Source organism: Pygoscelis adeliae, unplaced genomic scaffold (genome assembly GCF_000699105.1).
Source record: "Pygoscelis adeliae isolate BGI_AS28 unplaced genomic scaffold, ASM69910v1 Scaffold343, whole genome shotgun sequence".
Classification (NCBI taxonomy): Eukaryota; Metazoa; Chordata; class Aves; order Sphenisciformes; family Spheniscidae; genus Pygoscelis; species Pygoscelis adeliae.
Genome location: NW_008824402.1, coordinates 43,165 through 59,425, shown reverse-complemented (window position 1 = coordinate 59,425; position 16,261 = coordinate 43,165). Strand labels below are relative to the sequence as shown.

Sequence of the window (16,261 nt, the reverse complement as noted above, 5' to 3'; positions counted from 1 at the left end):
GTGCATCACTTGCTTTGTAGTATTATTATTATTATTATTATTATTATTATTATTATTACATTTCAATTATTAAACTGCTTTTATCTCAACCCACAAGTTTTCTCACTTTTACTCTTCCAATTCTCTCCCCCATCCCACTGGGGCGGGGGGTGGGGGAAGTGAGCGAGCAGCTGAGTGGTGCTCAGTTGCCGGCTGAAGTTAAATCACGACAACAGTATGTCCAGAGAGGCTGAGCTCCTGCCTAGGAATGAATGGTTACAGGACACACACTTGCTGTCCCTGAACTTTAGCCACAGCTCACAGAGGCTGCTGCAGCTCAGCTGGGGCCACGTCAGCGTCACCATAGCCAAATATGACCATATGGAAAATCCAAAGGGTTGCCCCAGCCTTTACTGCCTCCTCCATAGCTGCCAGTCAGGGTATTCAAGGCCTTTAACAGAGCAGCACCAAGATACTGCGTATTTCCAGGTGCCTTAAGAGACACTTGCTTTCACATGATCTCTAATGAGACGTTTTAGTCTCTTTCTCCCATATACAGAGAACACCAAAGGGAAATGCATCCACGTCTTACAATGAGGCCAAGGGTGCATGTGGTATTATGGAAGACAACACATATTGTAGGTGTCCATTAATGGCTCCTGATCTATATCAGCAACCCTTAAGCTGGGGAATGTCTGCAGACACCTCAGCTCACCTCTTCATCTTCACAAATGAGAATACCCTGAGTCCTTCACAAGGTGTGAGGTTAGTCTGGCCTCTCAGTTATGTCTCCAGCTCAGACACCTGGGTTTCCCCTGAAGTCAACCAAGAGGCACTGACTTTCTTAGGGGGTAACTCACTGACCTACCTCAGATTTCAGCTCCATTGGCCACTAACTGCATCTCTGCAAGGGCAACAGGGGCCCCCAGCTCAGATGCAGGCATCTCCTAAAGAAGTGACGTAACCAGTTGACTACTGCACAGACTATTGCAGAGCCACAACCACCACGTATCATGATCTAGCCTGGCCCTGGGCTGTCAGTCCCATGTGTATGGGGTATCTGAAGCACTACGTGCAACACGTCTGCAAGCAGAATTAATACAATGTCAGCCGGTGGTAGCCACAGTTTTCCTGTGCCTCAAGTTCCAGCTGGAGGGGGGACAAAGACGCAAAGTTTTCTAGGATGCATTAAACATCACATCCTTTATTACTGCTTCTTGTTATCGCTATCTGATGACCAAGGAGGATGTAGAAACTTTTTTCCTGACTGGGCTGAATTGCAACATGTTATTTAGCTAAAAGCTGGCTAGCTCAAGATGACACACTGTCACTTGGAGCATGTTGCAAGTACCACGCATCAGAGGAAATGCTTAAAAGCAGGCAAATATGCGTAGTCTTCACCAGCTGCTGAAACCACTGTTGCTGCCAGTTTCCAGGATGAAAGGCTGCAGATCTGCAGGATGTCATGAGCTCCCAAAAAGGAGAAGGGTTCTGGGGAGAAGAGGGAGCCCTGGACACCAAGAAGTGTCCCTCCAGTTCTATCAGGTAGAAGGACTCACTCCAGAGAGCTGTATTGTGGCAAAATGTGAGTGCTGCTCATTGAGAACTGCCTTTGGGCAGGAGCCACCAGAATAACCCATGAACTTCTGAGCCCATGACAGATTTACTGAGCTTGGAAATGTTGTTCCACATATGATATAACGCTTACAAAGGCTTAAGCTCCTGAATAGTTTTAGAGAAGTATGTCTGGAAGGGACATCAGAAGGTCCCTCTCTGCTCACTGAGACAGGATCATAATGACAGGGGTGGTGGAAGAGGATATGCTTCAGGAGGAGGTTTCTCAAAGCAAGTCAGTACTGTTTAACCTCCTGATCTGAACAAACAGTGCAAAACTCAGATTTTTATCACCAGAACCAATAATATGGAGTGAGTAAAACCCTACATCATGGTTTAGTTTATCATAGAGTCATAGAATGGTTTTTCCCAAAAAACACTTAGGTGTTAAACTACTCATCAGCTAGCTGGAGGAAAGGTGCTTTCATCAACTAGAGTTGCTTCCGTAAGAGGAAGGACTCTTCTGAGAGATAGTTATCAAAGAGACAGCTCTTCCATGTCCTACACAGCCAAACCCAATTCAATAAATGAAAGCAATCACACAAGCAAGAATAGTTCCAGAAATTAAATAACTTTGTGACCAAATGCAGAGGGACTGTTCAGTACAGATAGTTTGACAGTTCTTGCATACTCAGTATTTTGATATCTACATGCCACTCTCACTACCTGAGAACCTCCAATGACCCCTTTTTCATCTCACACCATCCAAGGAGATCGGATCCGTAGCACAGGACACCTGAGAAGCACCACTCTTGAACCAGTACTGACACTGTCCACAGTCACTGCATTACAGAGCAGTTTTATATCACAGACAGACCCAGCGGATCACAGGTCCCACTGTAATCACTCTCACAGCAATGTAAATCACCCCACTGGATCATCTCTGAAAGCGTGGAAACTAGCCCTTCCCTTGCTCATAGAGATGGTTTGCTAACCTGCAGACAAGATGTCCACCTACACAGGAGATTTGCAGCATAAAAACTGAACATAAAATTATCCTTGTTATAAAGGCAAAAACTCTACCTGAAGAACTACTAGAATAGGAAGAACAGAGGCCCAAACAGGGAACTAACAGCAGCTATTACCCAGCTAAGCCCTCTTCCTGCATACGGAGGTTAATAATGGGATGCCTACAAGCAAACCTCTCCCTACTCAAAGATCAAGCTACCCAAATGAAGACAGAGCTCTCCAAGTGCAGAATCCTCCAACCAGAAACAGTCCTACACAGCAAAGAGAGCCCAGATATGGTCCTAACCCATCTCTGAAGGCCCCTTCCCAACAAAAGCATGCTACAGACCAAGGCTAACAGGGACCTGCCAGATACTTTATAAGGCTAATGGCTTTCCAAATAAGTAATTTTTTCAAAGAGGACAACTCCTTAGTATGTTTCCAAAACTTTAAGGACAACTTCTGCCAAGCTCACCTCCTTTGAGTCAAGAGCAGAAGGGCTTGTACAAACTGCCCTCCAAACTAATCCAGCTCTGCAGTGAGTTTCACGCGAAGCAGGGGGGTGTGCCCCAGCCAAATCAGATTTACTCAGGGGACACAGCCCCAGTTGAGCCTACAACTCGAAGCCCGACATTTCCACATCGGAACCAGTTCTGCCAGATGAGCCATGCCCCAAGCCAGGAGAAGTGTATAAATGGAGCCACTCCCTAACCAAAGGGCATCCAGCGCTGGAGAGTATTCTTCTCACAACAGCAGTTCTTCTCTTCAGAAAACGGCATTATTCTTCAAGTGACCTTTCCAAAGGAATGACCAAGTCTACAATTGTGAGTGCTGCGCAGTGCAGAGCAGGGCTTGCTTTGGAGGCAGCTTGCCTGCCTGAGACTAACTTCTCAAAAGCAGTATTTTCTGTAGGCAGAAGACAGCTGCAGTCCCAAGTTTAATAATTCTGCCATCCCTCCCACTATACTTTTATGCTCTTTAGTCAGAAATTCCCTAGAACAAGTTACTTCCAGTTCATGTAACGTCTCTGTTTCCTATTCCAGAGAAATTACAAAGCTTCTGAAAGTAGCAAGCCGATGCCACTGGAGCTCCACGTTGGCCAGGGCTAATTTTGCATGTGTTAAACATGAAGTAATGGGCACATGGGAAGCTAAGGTTTCATGACAACATGCTAACAGGCGAGTGACATTTCCTGGCATACACACTCTGGGACATACTTCTCCTACTCAATACAAAACGAAGGAGGCTGAACAGAGAATTAGCCAGAGAAATCTGGAAATCAACATTCAGATGTGAAATAGAGCATGATTTGGCTCACACTGCTGACTGTGAGGGGGAATTTTCTCAGTATTTACATCACTCCTTGGGTCAACGGCTCAGCAGTCTCAGGCCTTTGGTGTGAGTTATGATGAAGGCCTGTTAATTAGTCTCACACTTATGCTGCAGTGTGCAAATTCTCTTTCGGACGAGGGACCACCAGGAATGAGCTCGGGAGCTTCTAGGGTTTGTGTGACAAGCTGCCATGTCTGTCTGGGAGTTGTGATAACTTCTGGGTTAGTGCAGAGCAGGCCCTGTATGACAGTGATGCAGCAACGGTAGTGCAGTAGCCCCTGGGAACGCTTGTGGAAGATGCAGACCCTCCTTCTCCAGCCCAACAAAACACTGCAACCTTGAATTGCAATGTTTTGTGGTTCAAAACATGCAAACCATAGTCTTCCAAAACTATGGTTTGTGTAGACCAAATCTCTTCCAAGACTATGGCAGAATGCGATTGGTGCTCCAGAGCCGGAGCAACAGGGCAGCTTTGAATCAACATCACTGCAATGCCATCAAAACCCCACCAGGGTTTTTTTAGTGAGAGCTCTGCTGCCTTGCACAGATATATCAGCTTGGGAGTGTCTGAGCTCACTGGTGTGTTTTACATGCCCTGTTGTTGTAGGCAACATGTACAAGAAGGGACCTGATGCTAACTGAGACATGAAGGACCATCCTCCACCCTTGCATAATTCCTAACCCCAATGGGACTGGATGCTCTGGGCAGGAAGGAATTGAACAGCTTCCATTCCCTCCTCTTTCCTGGCTAGGTAAATTATTCCAATTAGGCTATTTATTTCAATTTCTGACTCAATTTTTTCTGGAACCCAAATCAGACCTTTTGGGTGAATGAAGCCAGGGCTGAATGGAAAAACAGAGGGGTAAATACGACTGCTCAGCAGGTTCTCAGCTCTGCTCTGACTCAGACCCTCAGGAACCAACTCCTTCAAAGTTAGCTGATTTTTTAAGTTTGTTTTCTGCGAAATCAAAGCAGTGAGACAGCCAGGAGAGGCACCCAAACTGCACACCAGGCTTTCCACTCTTCACCTCCCCACCCTCATCTTGCAAAGGAGCTGTCGGCTAATACCACCGGAGAGACTGGGGGATTATCTTGCCCAACATTACACAGCTACAGCAGAGATATATACACTGAGCCAGTCGTATTGGTTTCCCTCCATAGCCCATGAAAAGAAATAAGCCCTTTAAGAGTGTGACTCATCTGACCCATTTTAGACTCCACTGCAGGATGCGATTAAGCACGGTGTGCACTGGTGAGCAGATCTCCAGTGGCTCTAAAGCAGCCCAGGTGACTAGCTCTGATGGACAAACCTCCACAGCAGATGTCTACATTTACTCAGATTCAGCACACTGCAGCAGACTTACTTGGAGCTGGACTGAGCCTGTCCATAAACCGCATCCTGCTTGCAGCTCATCATGGGCTGGGCATAGACCACATCGGGCTTGTTGCTTGAGGGGCAGGAGAAGGCCCGTGCTGGCATTTTTTTACTTGTCCTGGTAGTTCCTTGCTGGGTGCTACAGCTGCTGTAGATGCTCTGGCGGTTCAAGGTTGCCTTGTGCTCTGCCCGGCCCCCCACCTGGCTCTTCCTCAGCGTGCCCCGGGGTGGTTCACAGTAGAGGTCGGGCTCGCTCCGGCTGCTCTTGATGTTCTGCACAAAGCAGTAGTCGCTGCCAGCCCTGGCGGGGCTGCAGACAGCCTTGCTATAGTGCTTGCTGCCCCAGCCCTCCATCTGGCTGTACGAGCTGTAGCGCCTGTTCTCCGCATCCCGCTTCAGGGTCCCGTTGTACAGCTGGTCAGCGAGAAAACAGGAGACAAAAAAATTAGGAAAAGGTTGAGCTGCAGGTCGACATTTCCAAGACCACTCCTGCGTGGGTGTCATGGCTACCAAATTCCTATGCCTCTTAGGTATTTTTGTGGCCCAAAATTTATAGGAGGTTAGCCCACCCACAGCCCTTACAAAGGTGCCAAACCCTCCTTTGAAATCTAGGGACACTTAGTGATCAGGCATCCAGGAGCTTGAAAGCAGAATTGAAAGCTCAAACATGACCCTGGCATTAGAGAAAATGCCTTATTTCCAACACAAGGGGTCTAACCCAACCTGTAATTAGGGGAGCTCTTGCCATCACAGAGAATGATGTCCCATTCTGGCCTTCCAGCACTGCTTGCGTTTATATTTAATTTCCTTATGCTATTTTGTTCCCCTTCCATAAGTTCCTTAGGAAGGGAGTAAAGGGAGTGAAAAATCAGTAAGGAGGGATTCTTGAATCTCATTGTGCCAAGAAACAAGTGGAGGCAATGAATATCTGCTGATGAGTTACAAGGTGTGTAGTATCAGCTCATATAATGGGATGTTCTGAGAACAATGGGGGATATGCAATAAGAATTGAGATGACTAAGTCAGGAAGAAAAAAAAAGAATAGAAGACAGTAAAAAAACCAACTGCAATTAATCAAATGAAAAAATGGCTTTCGCTGGCCTGCCATCAGTTCAAAATGTCTTCACCACCTCACCAAAAATCCTCCAGATTTGCCCTAAGTACACCAGGATTGAATCCAATATTCTTTTGCAGTATTAAACCTTCTGGATGTCAGTGCTGGCACCTGGAAGCCTGCAGGGTTGTGTCCAAGTGAGAGACAAGTCGCTAAGGTGTACACTCCAGAAAGGAAAATAAATAAAGCTATTTTAGTGTTGTTTGCCCCATGATATTGAGTTTTTCCAGAGCATCTCCCTCAGCATGCTGGCAAGCAGATCTCCAAGACGTACAGCAAACAGGCATAAAAAACCCTAAAGAATAAAACTGCCTAGCCCACCCCCCTTTGGTTTATCTCAGGAAAGGTCATCCATGGTCTCTTGTTGGGCCAAGTTTTTTTTTTCTTACCTAACTTTAAGCAGCAGTACTTTGGATGCCTCTTTCTGCAAAAGACACCCAAGGATCCCTTGACTGGGAGAGAAAAGTCAACACTGGCACCTTATTATTTCCATGGAGGTTCAAGGCACAAGGTGTGAAAAGCCTGTGCCTGGTGCAATAGTTCATGTCATTGAAAAAAATCCATATTTTCTAACCTAGAAACACAGCGTGACAGAGAAATTGGTATCCTCTGTAGGCTCACTCTGAGTCCCGCTGCTCTGCCCCAACTTCATCCCAGCCCTGAGCACACTCAGCATCATTCCTGTCTCCAACACTCTGCAGAATTGTCATTATGTTAATTAATTAAGCCAAATATTTCCATTAACAAACTGATCTTCAGGAATGCAGTGAATCCTCTCTGCTGTGTCCCAGAGAGTTGCACAGGTAACGGCTGAAAACTTTTAAAAGAGGTTACCTAGCAGGCATGCCATCTGGATAAGAAGAAACCCTTTAGTCCAGCTACGTCGATTCCCAGATTGCTCTGTCATTTGAGCACCAGTTTGAAGTAGTTTTCATACTTTCATTCTGCAAGTTTGCATCTAAACAGGTGAATTGCTGGAAAGGGAGAAAAGGGGAGCAAATTCTCTTTGCATTTACTCCAGAGGACACAGAAAAAACCTGTTAGTGCTGCAGCCCAGCAGGTAACAGGTTTGGTGCACACTGCAGAGCTCCCAGGGATTTGGAAGAAGAATTTGCATGTGATAAGAAGAGCAAGGACGAGGCACATGGGTAAGTGCGATGAGTCTCGAGGGCTCCCCTGGCAGTGGCACAAGCCCACTGAAATTTCCAGGATGGCCATGCACAGAGGTTCTCTCCATCCTGGTTTTGCTTTGTATGCAGCACACGCACACAGCAACAGCAAAGTGACCTTTCACGAAGTCATGATCTACACCACTGCAGATGAGTATGTCCTTCTAAGGATGATATCATCCTCATTTTTTCTTCATTTTCCTGGGTTCAGAAACCCTCAGGACAGTGAGGGACGGGATCGGGCTGTGGCAGGAAGGTGCAGGGTGGACTTTGCTGCTCAGTGGAGCAGGGAACCCACTCCCAGGGCTCACCGCTGGCAGCGGCTGGCTGGAGGACAGAGCAGCAGCTTGTTAGATGTGAGCCCTGTTTTTTTTCTTTATGAGTCAGTATAAGCTAGGATTATTTTGTAGGAGCTTGGCAGAGCTGTGGCGCCCCTGGGCATTTGCTGAAACCAATTCAGCTAACCATGGAAGAGCTAACTTGTTATTTATCTAAAGGTATTATTTGCTCTCCAGCGTACTCACATGGGCTCTCCGCCAGCAGAACGGGCGAGGGAAGGTGTGAGTGTGTCTGTGTTTATAGATATAGAATTATCAATTCTATATTTCCTGCTGTGTTTTATAGTGGCATATAGCATTGTCCTCTTTCTTGCCAGCCCTGAGATGGGTGAAGCAAAGCGTCTGCCTGTTTTGGAAAGACACCTTTCTGCAACACAGGGAGCCCTGAGCAGCAAGTCAGTGCAGGTCCTGGCAGGGCGGGGAAGCCTTTTGCAAACTCATGGGAAAATAGTTCCCGTGTGATGTGAAGCTCATTACCAAAGTCAGTGCATGACTTTTATTGCTGATTCTACCAGATGCTTGGCTGAGCCCATTTTAATCTCTTTCAAGTGGCACGGACCTAATTGGTATCTTAGAATTCCTCTTTGCAGCAGGAGCCTGACCCAAAGCCTCCAAATCGATGAGGAGTCTCCTGCCAGCTTCAGCGGATTTCAGACCTGATTCCCAAATAGTCTCTATGAATCCTTGTGCAGACATAGCTGACGTGATCGCTTCTTGATCTCAGCAAAGTGCCGTGTCTGTGCCTTAAGAGCAGCTTTCTCAGACTAAAACCTATGTCCCCATTGCAGATGTTCACCAGGCTAAGTCAGAGACCTTCACTTCTAACACTGGAGCAAACGTGGCCAAGGGAATGGAGTTCCCCATGTTGTTATCTCCTCGCTGGATGCAGCGATCAGTGAGATAGGATGCACAGCAAGGTAGAAGTGAGGCACTCTGCCATCTGGAGAAAAGATGACATCTCTGGAGGTGAAGGTGATGCTATTACATAGTCTGTGGTTTAAAGAGCCACCTGACAACAATCTCATAACTTTTGCTGATGCCATTACGTGTGTAGAGTGAGCTCTCCCTATGCAGAATAGCATTAGTGAAAGGAAATAATCAATCTCTCGCCGCCAAACCTCATAAACCACCCAGATTTCCTAACACCCTGAATTGCATCTGCCCACTGCTTGTGCGTGTTTGCATGGGGGAGGTGGGCCAGGTCCACACCTCCTCCCTTTAGGAGTACGGAGAAATGCTGGAAAAGACAAGGAAGTCCCTCAAAGCAGGGTGGAGACAGAAAGCAGTGATTTCCTCTGCACTGCAAGATCTGGAAACCATTTTAGAAGAGCACAGGCTGTCACCAAGACTTCTCCCCATGGGACCTGAGAAGTCGGGGCAGCTTGGTAGGTCTCTCCTTTCAGCCGGACGCCATCATGCACTGGCAGTCCCCTGCACTTGTAGGATGCAGGAGGATGCTCATGTGCAGCCAGGCAACGCCGACATCCTGAATTTTAGCCTGACCTTCTCCTCCCTACTGTGAAATGAGCCTGTATGTTTGAGGCCAAGCCTTGGGAGCCGTTCATTCATATTAAAACAACGAGGGGAGGCACGGGGAGGAAAGGCAGTGAAGATGAGCACTGATAGCGCGCAGGTGTTCTTATCAGGCCCAAGGAGTAAGTGCTTTCCTTCACTGGCAGCAGCAAAGACCTGCCTTTAAATTAATAAGCATTTGTGGATCACCAGTTCTCAGCCTGCAATATGGGACCATTTTAGAAACATCAGCTGGAATACCCAACAGTCACACAAGACAGGTAAATAAATATCTTTAACCTCTTATTTCAACTGAAATAAAACTGGTGCTAGAGAGAAAGTCAAAGTGGCATTATCCCAATATTGATCATGAGTCCTTTTCTGTCTTTTTCTTCCATAAAGCCTTTTGTTTAACAGGAAAAGTCCCTCTCCTCCTCCCACTTTCCAGAGAAGCAGAAGCACAGAGCAAAAGGCGCACCAGCCCCAGGAATCGTGCTCCGATCTCAGCACTGCCTTTCCACGTCGGAGGCCCTCCCAGATAACTGGGTGTTTCTGACTTCTGCATCTAAGGACGCGATCAGTTCATTACCTAGCTCTAATTTTTTTCCCTTGCAATTTGTTTGTTTCTAGAGCAGCAGACAGAGAGAAGTAAAGGACTCCGTATAAACACGTCAGGAGCAGGTTTCTCCCAGGCTGGAAGGCAAAGCACAGGCAATGCAACAAGACAGCGTCCCACCCTGAGTGATGGGTGGGGAAAACTCTTGGTGCTACTTGCGAAATGCTTTAGCTGCGGCCTGCTACACACTCCATTGCAGGGAGAAAAATTGCAAAACTGCAAAACCAGCCAAAAAATTGTTTATCTATTTCTGAAACGCTCTTTCCCACCTCTCCTGGGTGCCGCCTTTCTGTATGCTTTTTCATCTGGTTCTTTATGCAGCTGAGATTTAGGTCCTGATGGTTCAGTTTGTTCTGGCCAGGGAAGGTGATGTCCAACTTACTACTCCAAAGCATAAAGCCTCTTGCAAAACCTCACAGGGAGACCAGGGTCTGACCGAGCAATGATGCACAACTATAAATCTTTGGTTTTTTGGTAAGATTTGGTAAGATTGCCCAAACCACTCTATTTTGGGGGTTCTTCTAAATTTGAATGTGTCATCACAGCAAATGACAAATTTTGCCCTGAAATCCTTACGGAACAAAGCTCCCACTGACAAGGAGAGATTTTTGTCCACGGAGGCAAAGCCAGCCAGGGATAGCAGGGAGTGTTCCCGGCTCGTGGCGAACACCTCTCATGCAGATGATGCATTTGGGAGAGAAAGCTCTGCAACTTTCTCCCACAGAGAACATTTGTTTAAGAATCTACATACAGTCTCTAGCACAGAGCGATCACCAAAGCGCATGTTTTTCATTAGTGCCATAACGGACATAATTGTTACAGACACCAAGCTGGGTGGGCCAGTGCAGCACAGAGCCTGAGGCCCCAGCAGTGGTGCCTGAGGAAAGCAGTGGTGAGCACTGGTGGCCCGGTAGCCACTGGTCCCCAGCTGTTATGTGCCAGCATCCAGCTCAGTTAACTGCTTTGATCAGAGCAGTATCAGACACGCCAAACATTCCTTGGTCTGGGAGAAGGGCTCCTCTCAGAAACGTTACTCGCTACAAGCCCCGGGCTGGGGTCAGCTCTGTGGGGGTGATGATATGCTCACCCTGTTGGAGGCAGAGCACCCTAATGTCCAAGATGCGCCTCCTTCCCTACCCAGCACACCAGGGGCTTGTTTGCCCCTTTTTTGGGGCAGTGCCGGGGGGGACATGCTGCCGCTTACACCCACGTCATGCTGGTGTATTTCTTTCTTGTGGAAGCAGCAGCATGGGGAGGTTGGGTGTGCTTCCGCACCTTGTCCTGATACTGCATCATCTTGACAGTGCCAAAACAGACATGAAATCTGGGAACCTCCCTTGACTCTCTAGCAAGGGTAGACCTGCCAACCCAGCAGACCCAGGCAAGAGCAGTATTGCTGCAGGTGGGAATTAAAGCTCAGAGGGTCTTTGCTGACGGCATGCATCCTGGCTCCAAATACTGCCTTCCCTTGGCGTTCGGGATGTGGCTGTGCATCTCCAAAGCTGTGCCTGCAGTTGGGGTGAACAGCACACTCGCTGCAACCCACGGGCCACCGGTCTGTGACAGTGGTTTTGAGCCCAGTGCTGAACAGATTCCATTTTTGGGGTGGTATTGAGATGTCAGAGTCAAGAGTGCAGCTCATGCTGAGACTTCTCCTGCCATGACTGCACTGCTCTAGGTGCCCAGTTTAGCTTACTTAAACCTCCCTCAGGTTTGTCTGTGTAAATTGTGGTCACCACTGTACCTTCTGTGGGACCTCAGGCACTGCTCAGGCCTTACATCAGGACACGGCATAGCCAGCTCCTGGTGGCCTCTCATAACTCACATTGTCAGTAGGGTGACAAATGTCTCTAAGGGTCTTCTGGGCTCAACAGCACCTGGATTGAAAGATAACCTAACACAGAGAGGTTTGCAGTCACAAATCCACCCATTACTGCATCCCACCATGGCCACTGTGCAGATGGGACTGGGGTCTTCATCCCTGAAGGCTGAGCCTGACATGTGAGCCAAGAAAACGCTGCAGCCAAGTGCAAACCTGCTGCCCTGAGAGTGCCTGTTTCTGAAGTGGTCCCACTGATTTCAGTGTTACCTACACTGATAATGAGCAGGTACTCATTGCAATGGTAGTTACAGTGATGCTACAAACAAGGCACTCCACAAGAGGAATAAGCAGAAAATAGTCTTTAATAATGGGTAAATCAAAGGTTTTAGTCAGAAGCGTTGACTGATCCAGAGAGAGCTGTTCCTCCAGATCTATCACTTCTTTTGCTCTACTATTTGAACATCGGTATCATAAGGTTGGGAAGAAAACTCAGAAGCAAAATGCTTGAGATTTCCAGGAAGACACAAAACAAGACAAAAGGAGGAATTCAGGAATAATAGTTTTTAAGAGCTGTGGGTGAGACAGGATACCTCCCGTCATTTAGAGTCACCTTAGATTAAGGCAATCTAAGAGCAGTGTCTAAGTTGCAGGTGCTATGGAGCAGCAACATGGACATGGATTGCCTTTTACACCTTTTAAACTCCAGAAGTATTAAGAGTAAGTAATTTTCCTGAATACTATACTGGGTCATTTCCCTGAAATATCTGAATTTGCCTGTGCATCTCAAAGGACTTTGCAACTTCTCAGAAACATTCACAGCACCAGCTCCAGCTGGAAAGCAGTCCAGCAATTTTGTCTTCAAAAATAGATTTGCTTTATCTTTGTTTTCATGTCTTACAACCCAGGAATTACAAATAGGAAACATTTTTTAGAATGCCTAGAACCTGCACAGACTTCAAACAGGTCCATAGACAAAAGTTAAAGTTAACCCAAGCTGGAGGCTGGTCATGGATGTGCGTAAACCTTTAATACATTTCTGAAAGAAGCAAAATGGAGGAGGTTCCTCGGTGTGGTTGGGGAGCATGATGTCTATTAAGCTTGTTAGGCAGATTTAGGCTTGAGGTTATATGTTCCAATGTGCCAATGGCACTTGGGACTCATCGCCCCTAACTGCAGTCATCTACCTGTTAGGTGACTGCTCCAATCCAGCTACCAGTGGAAGGAGATAGGCATCCAGAGGGGCTGATTCATCCTGACCTGACAGATCTCCAAGATAGAGGAGATGAATCACCTCTTCGTACCTCTCTCTTTGTTGGCTATGGGAGGAGTTTAGGTGACTTGTTAAGACTAAGTAGCTGATTTTTAGATAGACACAGTTAGGTAAGACAAATTTTACTGTGAATCCTTTACAAGTCCCAGTCCCTTTTTCTAAAGTAGCCCGAGTCCTGAAGATCTTTACCAAATATTTCTAAAATGAAAGGCTTGTAAGACACTTAGGTTTGGAGAAAGACCTTCCCTCATCAGTAAATGCAGAAGAGCCCTTCAGAGAAACACCATGAGCTGCATAAGCCCATGGTGAACTAGAAGTGACTGAACTGCTGTGTCCACGGTACTCTACGGTGTCTAATGGAGGCCTTGATCTTCGTAATCATCTTGCAAGCTGTTCACCAGAACACCAACATTGCTGGACTGAAATCCCCAGCAGCCAGTGGCATTTCTAACTACCTAACATTTGTTTCCAGCTGTCATAATGATTGGGAAGAAGATCAGGAATGAACAAAATTAAACAATAATCCTCACACCAGCAACAATAGCTGCAGGACCACCTTGCCAGCATGAGCATGACCTGGAGGGGCAACTGCAGAGTTGGGGCTAGGCTTCCCCTCTTTAACAAAAAAAAAAACAGCTAAAAACTACTGGAATGGCTGGAACAGAGCAGTTTTGCTTAGACAAAGGATAACAAACTCCATTCAGGAATCACAGTAGACAAAGAGCAATATATCATTGAAACAAAACATCACAATAATTTGACTTCTGAAGCTCAGAGACTCCAGCTCTGGCTCATGAGGTCCCTCAGTTGCAAACTTCTGGTGGCCACAAAAACACTCTGGGATGCATCACTGCCTGCTTACCACACTTAGACCCTTCTGCGGGGGCCCATCACTGCCTTAGTGATGGAGACAGGATGGACCTCTGCTCTGACCCATCACAGTCACCCTTTTGGTCTTAGACCAGGCAGAAACACCACTGTCTGGGATTTAACCAGCTCAGCAAAGGACATTGAAACAAGTCAACAGATAATCTGTAAATAAAAATTTCAAAGACATGCCAGTGCTCCCAGTCCTTCCTACTGAACATGCAGCAGGCAGCAAACCCAGTGATGCAAACCTAGCAAGTGACATCGCTGCCTTGAAGCAAGCATGCTACACTAAGGCCATTAAGAAAGACAACAGATAAATCTTTGTGAAGCTGAGGAATGCTGATGCTATGAATAGGCAGAGGATCTGGCAACTACCAGGAAAAGCTTCAAGCCTCTGTCTGTGTGCTTGAAGCCAACACAAGCAACTTTTCTGGTTCAACCCTTTGATGGTTGACAGGCAGCTGCTTTACAGTTCCAGAGTTGTTGACAGGAGCCCTTTCTTTTTCCCATATTCACATCCCAGATCTGTGAATTGCGCCTTTCAGGAAACAATAGAATCATAGAATCATTAAGGCTGGAAGAGACCTCTAAGATCATCGAGTCCAACCGTAAACCCAACACCACCATGCCCACTAAACCATGTCCCTAAGCGCCTCATCTACATGTCTTTTAAATACCTCCAGGGATGGTGACTCAACCACTTCCCTGGGCAGCCTGTTCCAATGTTTCACCACTCTTTCAGTAAAGAAATTTTGCCTCATGTCCAATCTAAACCTCCCCTGGCACAACTTGAGGCCATTTCCTCTCGTCCTGTCACCAGTTACTTGGGAGAAGAGACCGACCCCCACCTCGCTACAACCTCCTTTCAAGTGGTTGTAGAGAGCGATGAGGTCTCCCCTCAGCCTCCTTTTCTCCAGGCTAAACAACCCCAGTTCCCTCAGCCGCTCCTCATCAGACTTGTTTTCCAGACCCCTCACCAGCCTCGTTGCCCTTCTCTGGACACGCTCCAGCACCTCGACGTCCTTCTTGTCGTGAGGGGCCCAAAACTGAACACAGTATTCGAGGTGCGGCCTCACCAGTGCCGAGTACAGGGGCACGATCACTTCCCTGCTCCTGCTGGCCACACTATTTCTGATACAGGCCAGGATGCCATTGGCCTTCTTGGCCACCTGGGCACACTGCCGGCTCATGTTCAGCCGGCTGGCGACCAGCACCCCCAGGTCCTTTTCCGACAGGTCCTTTCTACTTTATAGCTGATAAAAACCAAGGAAGAACAGAATTACAGGTCTGAGGTGGAGGGGCAACATGAGCACAAGTTGTCCCAGTAGACGATGGAGTGGTTTGGAGTGATTCCCAGTGTACCAAGAGTCTGTCACCAAGGACAAGACCAGGACCTCTGTGGGATGTATAAAGTCAGATTGCACAAAGACAAGTACTATCTCACCTGTGCTTTTTCTGGCAATTTGTAATATTTTCTCTGGAAACCACTATGGGAGAAGTGGACCACCTCTTTTCCAAGCTCAGAGAATGTCTGAAAAGGGTCTGCACTAGCACTGAGATTAGGAATAGCAACACAGTAATAATGCAAAACCCCTGATCACCACCACTCAACCACATTAATGTTGTTCACAGAGAAGTTTTGGTACATGGAAACAAAAATGGAAACTGTTTCAGGTGAGTAATGGATGTGCTCCAAACTTGAACTGAGTTGTAAGAGTCTGAACCCATGACTGATCCTTCAGACAGCTTCAAACCTCTTGTGCCATGTGGGTATTAATCCACAAAACCAAACTAAATCTTGTCCATGCTAAAATCCCCAACCACATACAACACAGGTATAGGGTCCTCGATCATCCTCTTCCATTGCATTGAATTACTTTCTAAGATAGCCATCGCCATGCATAATCTCTCTTGGGCAAGTTTCTGAAGTGCTATGACCTTGCTACGTGACTGCTCCTGCTAGAGGGTGCTTTCTGTACAGGTTACCTCAAGAGTACGCCACAGTTCCCAGATAAAAGAGTATCTTACCGGATATCCCCAGTTGCTGTTTCCTGTTTGGGTTTTGGTGTAATAGCTGCCCCGGGATGTCCCGTAGCCATAACCATCAGCTAAACCATCGTAAATGGAACCTATAAATGGAAAAAGCATGGTCAGCAGGAGAAAGCAGTCCCAGCAGGCACCCCCTCAGAGCATAGCGCTCTTTTTTCCAGTGAGTTTAGTTACTGAAGAATAACAGAGTTAGAAAACTTAACAGGAACATAAGAAAGACAAGCAGTAAGTTGAGTCTTTGCCATTGCAGGC

At 47.0% G+C, this 16,261-nt stretch overlaps 1 protein-coding gene across 1 annotated transcript in view; it reads right to left on the bottom strand.

Moving 5' to 3' along the window:
- The window catches only part of PKP1 (plakophilin 1), a 43,810-nt gene that overhangs the window by 20,277 nt on the left and 7,272 nt on the right, over positions 1–16,261 (bottom strand). The window contains exons 2-3 of the mRNA XM_009320352.1: positions 15,989–16,089; positions 5,239–5,663 (exon numbers count right to left, since the gene is read on the bottom strand). Coding sequence (XP_009318627.1) covers positions 5,239–5,663; positions 15,989–16,089 — 526 coding nt within the window. The remainder of the gene's footprint in view (positions 1–5,238; positions 5,664–15,988; positions 16,090–16,261) is intronic.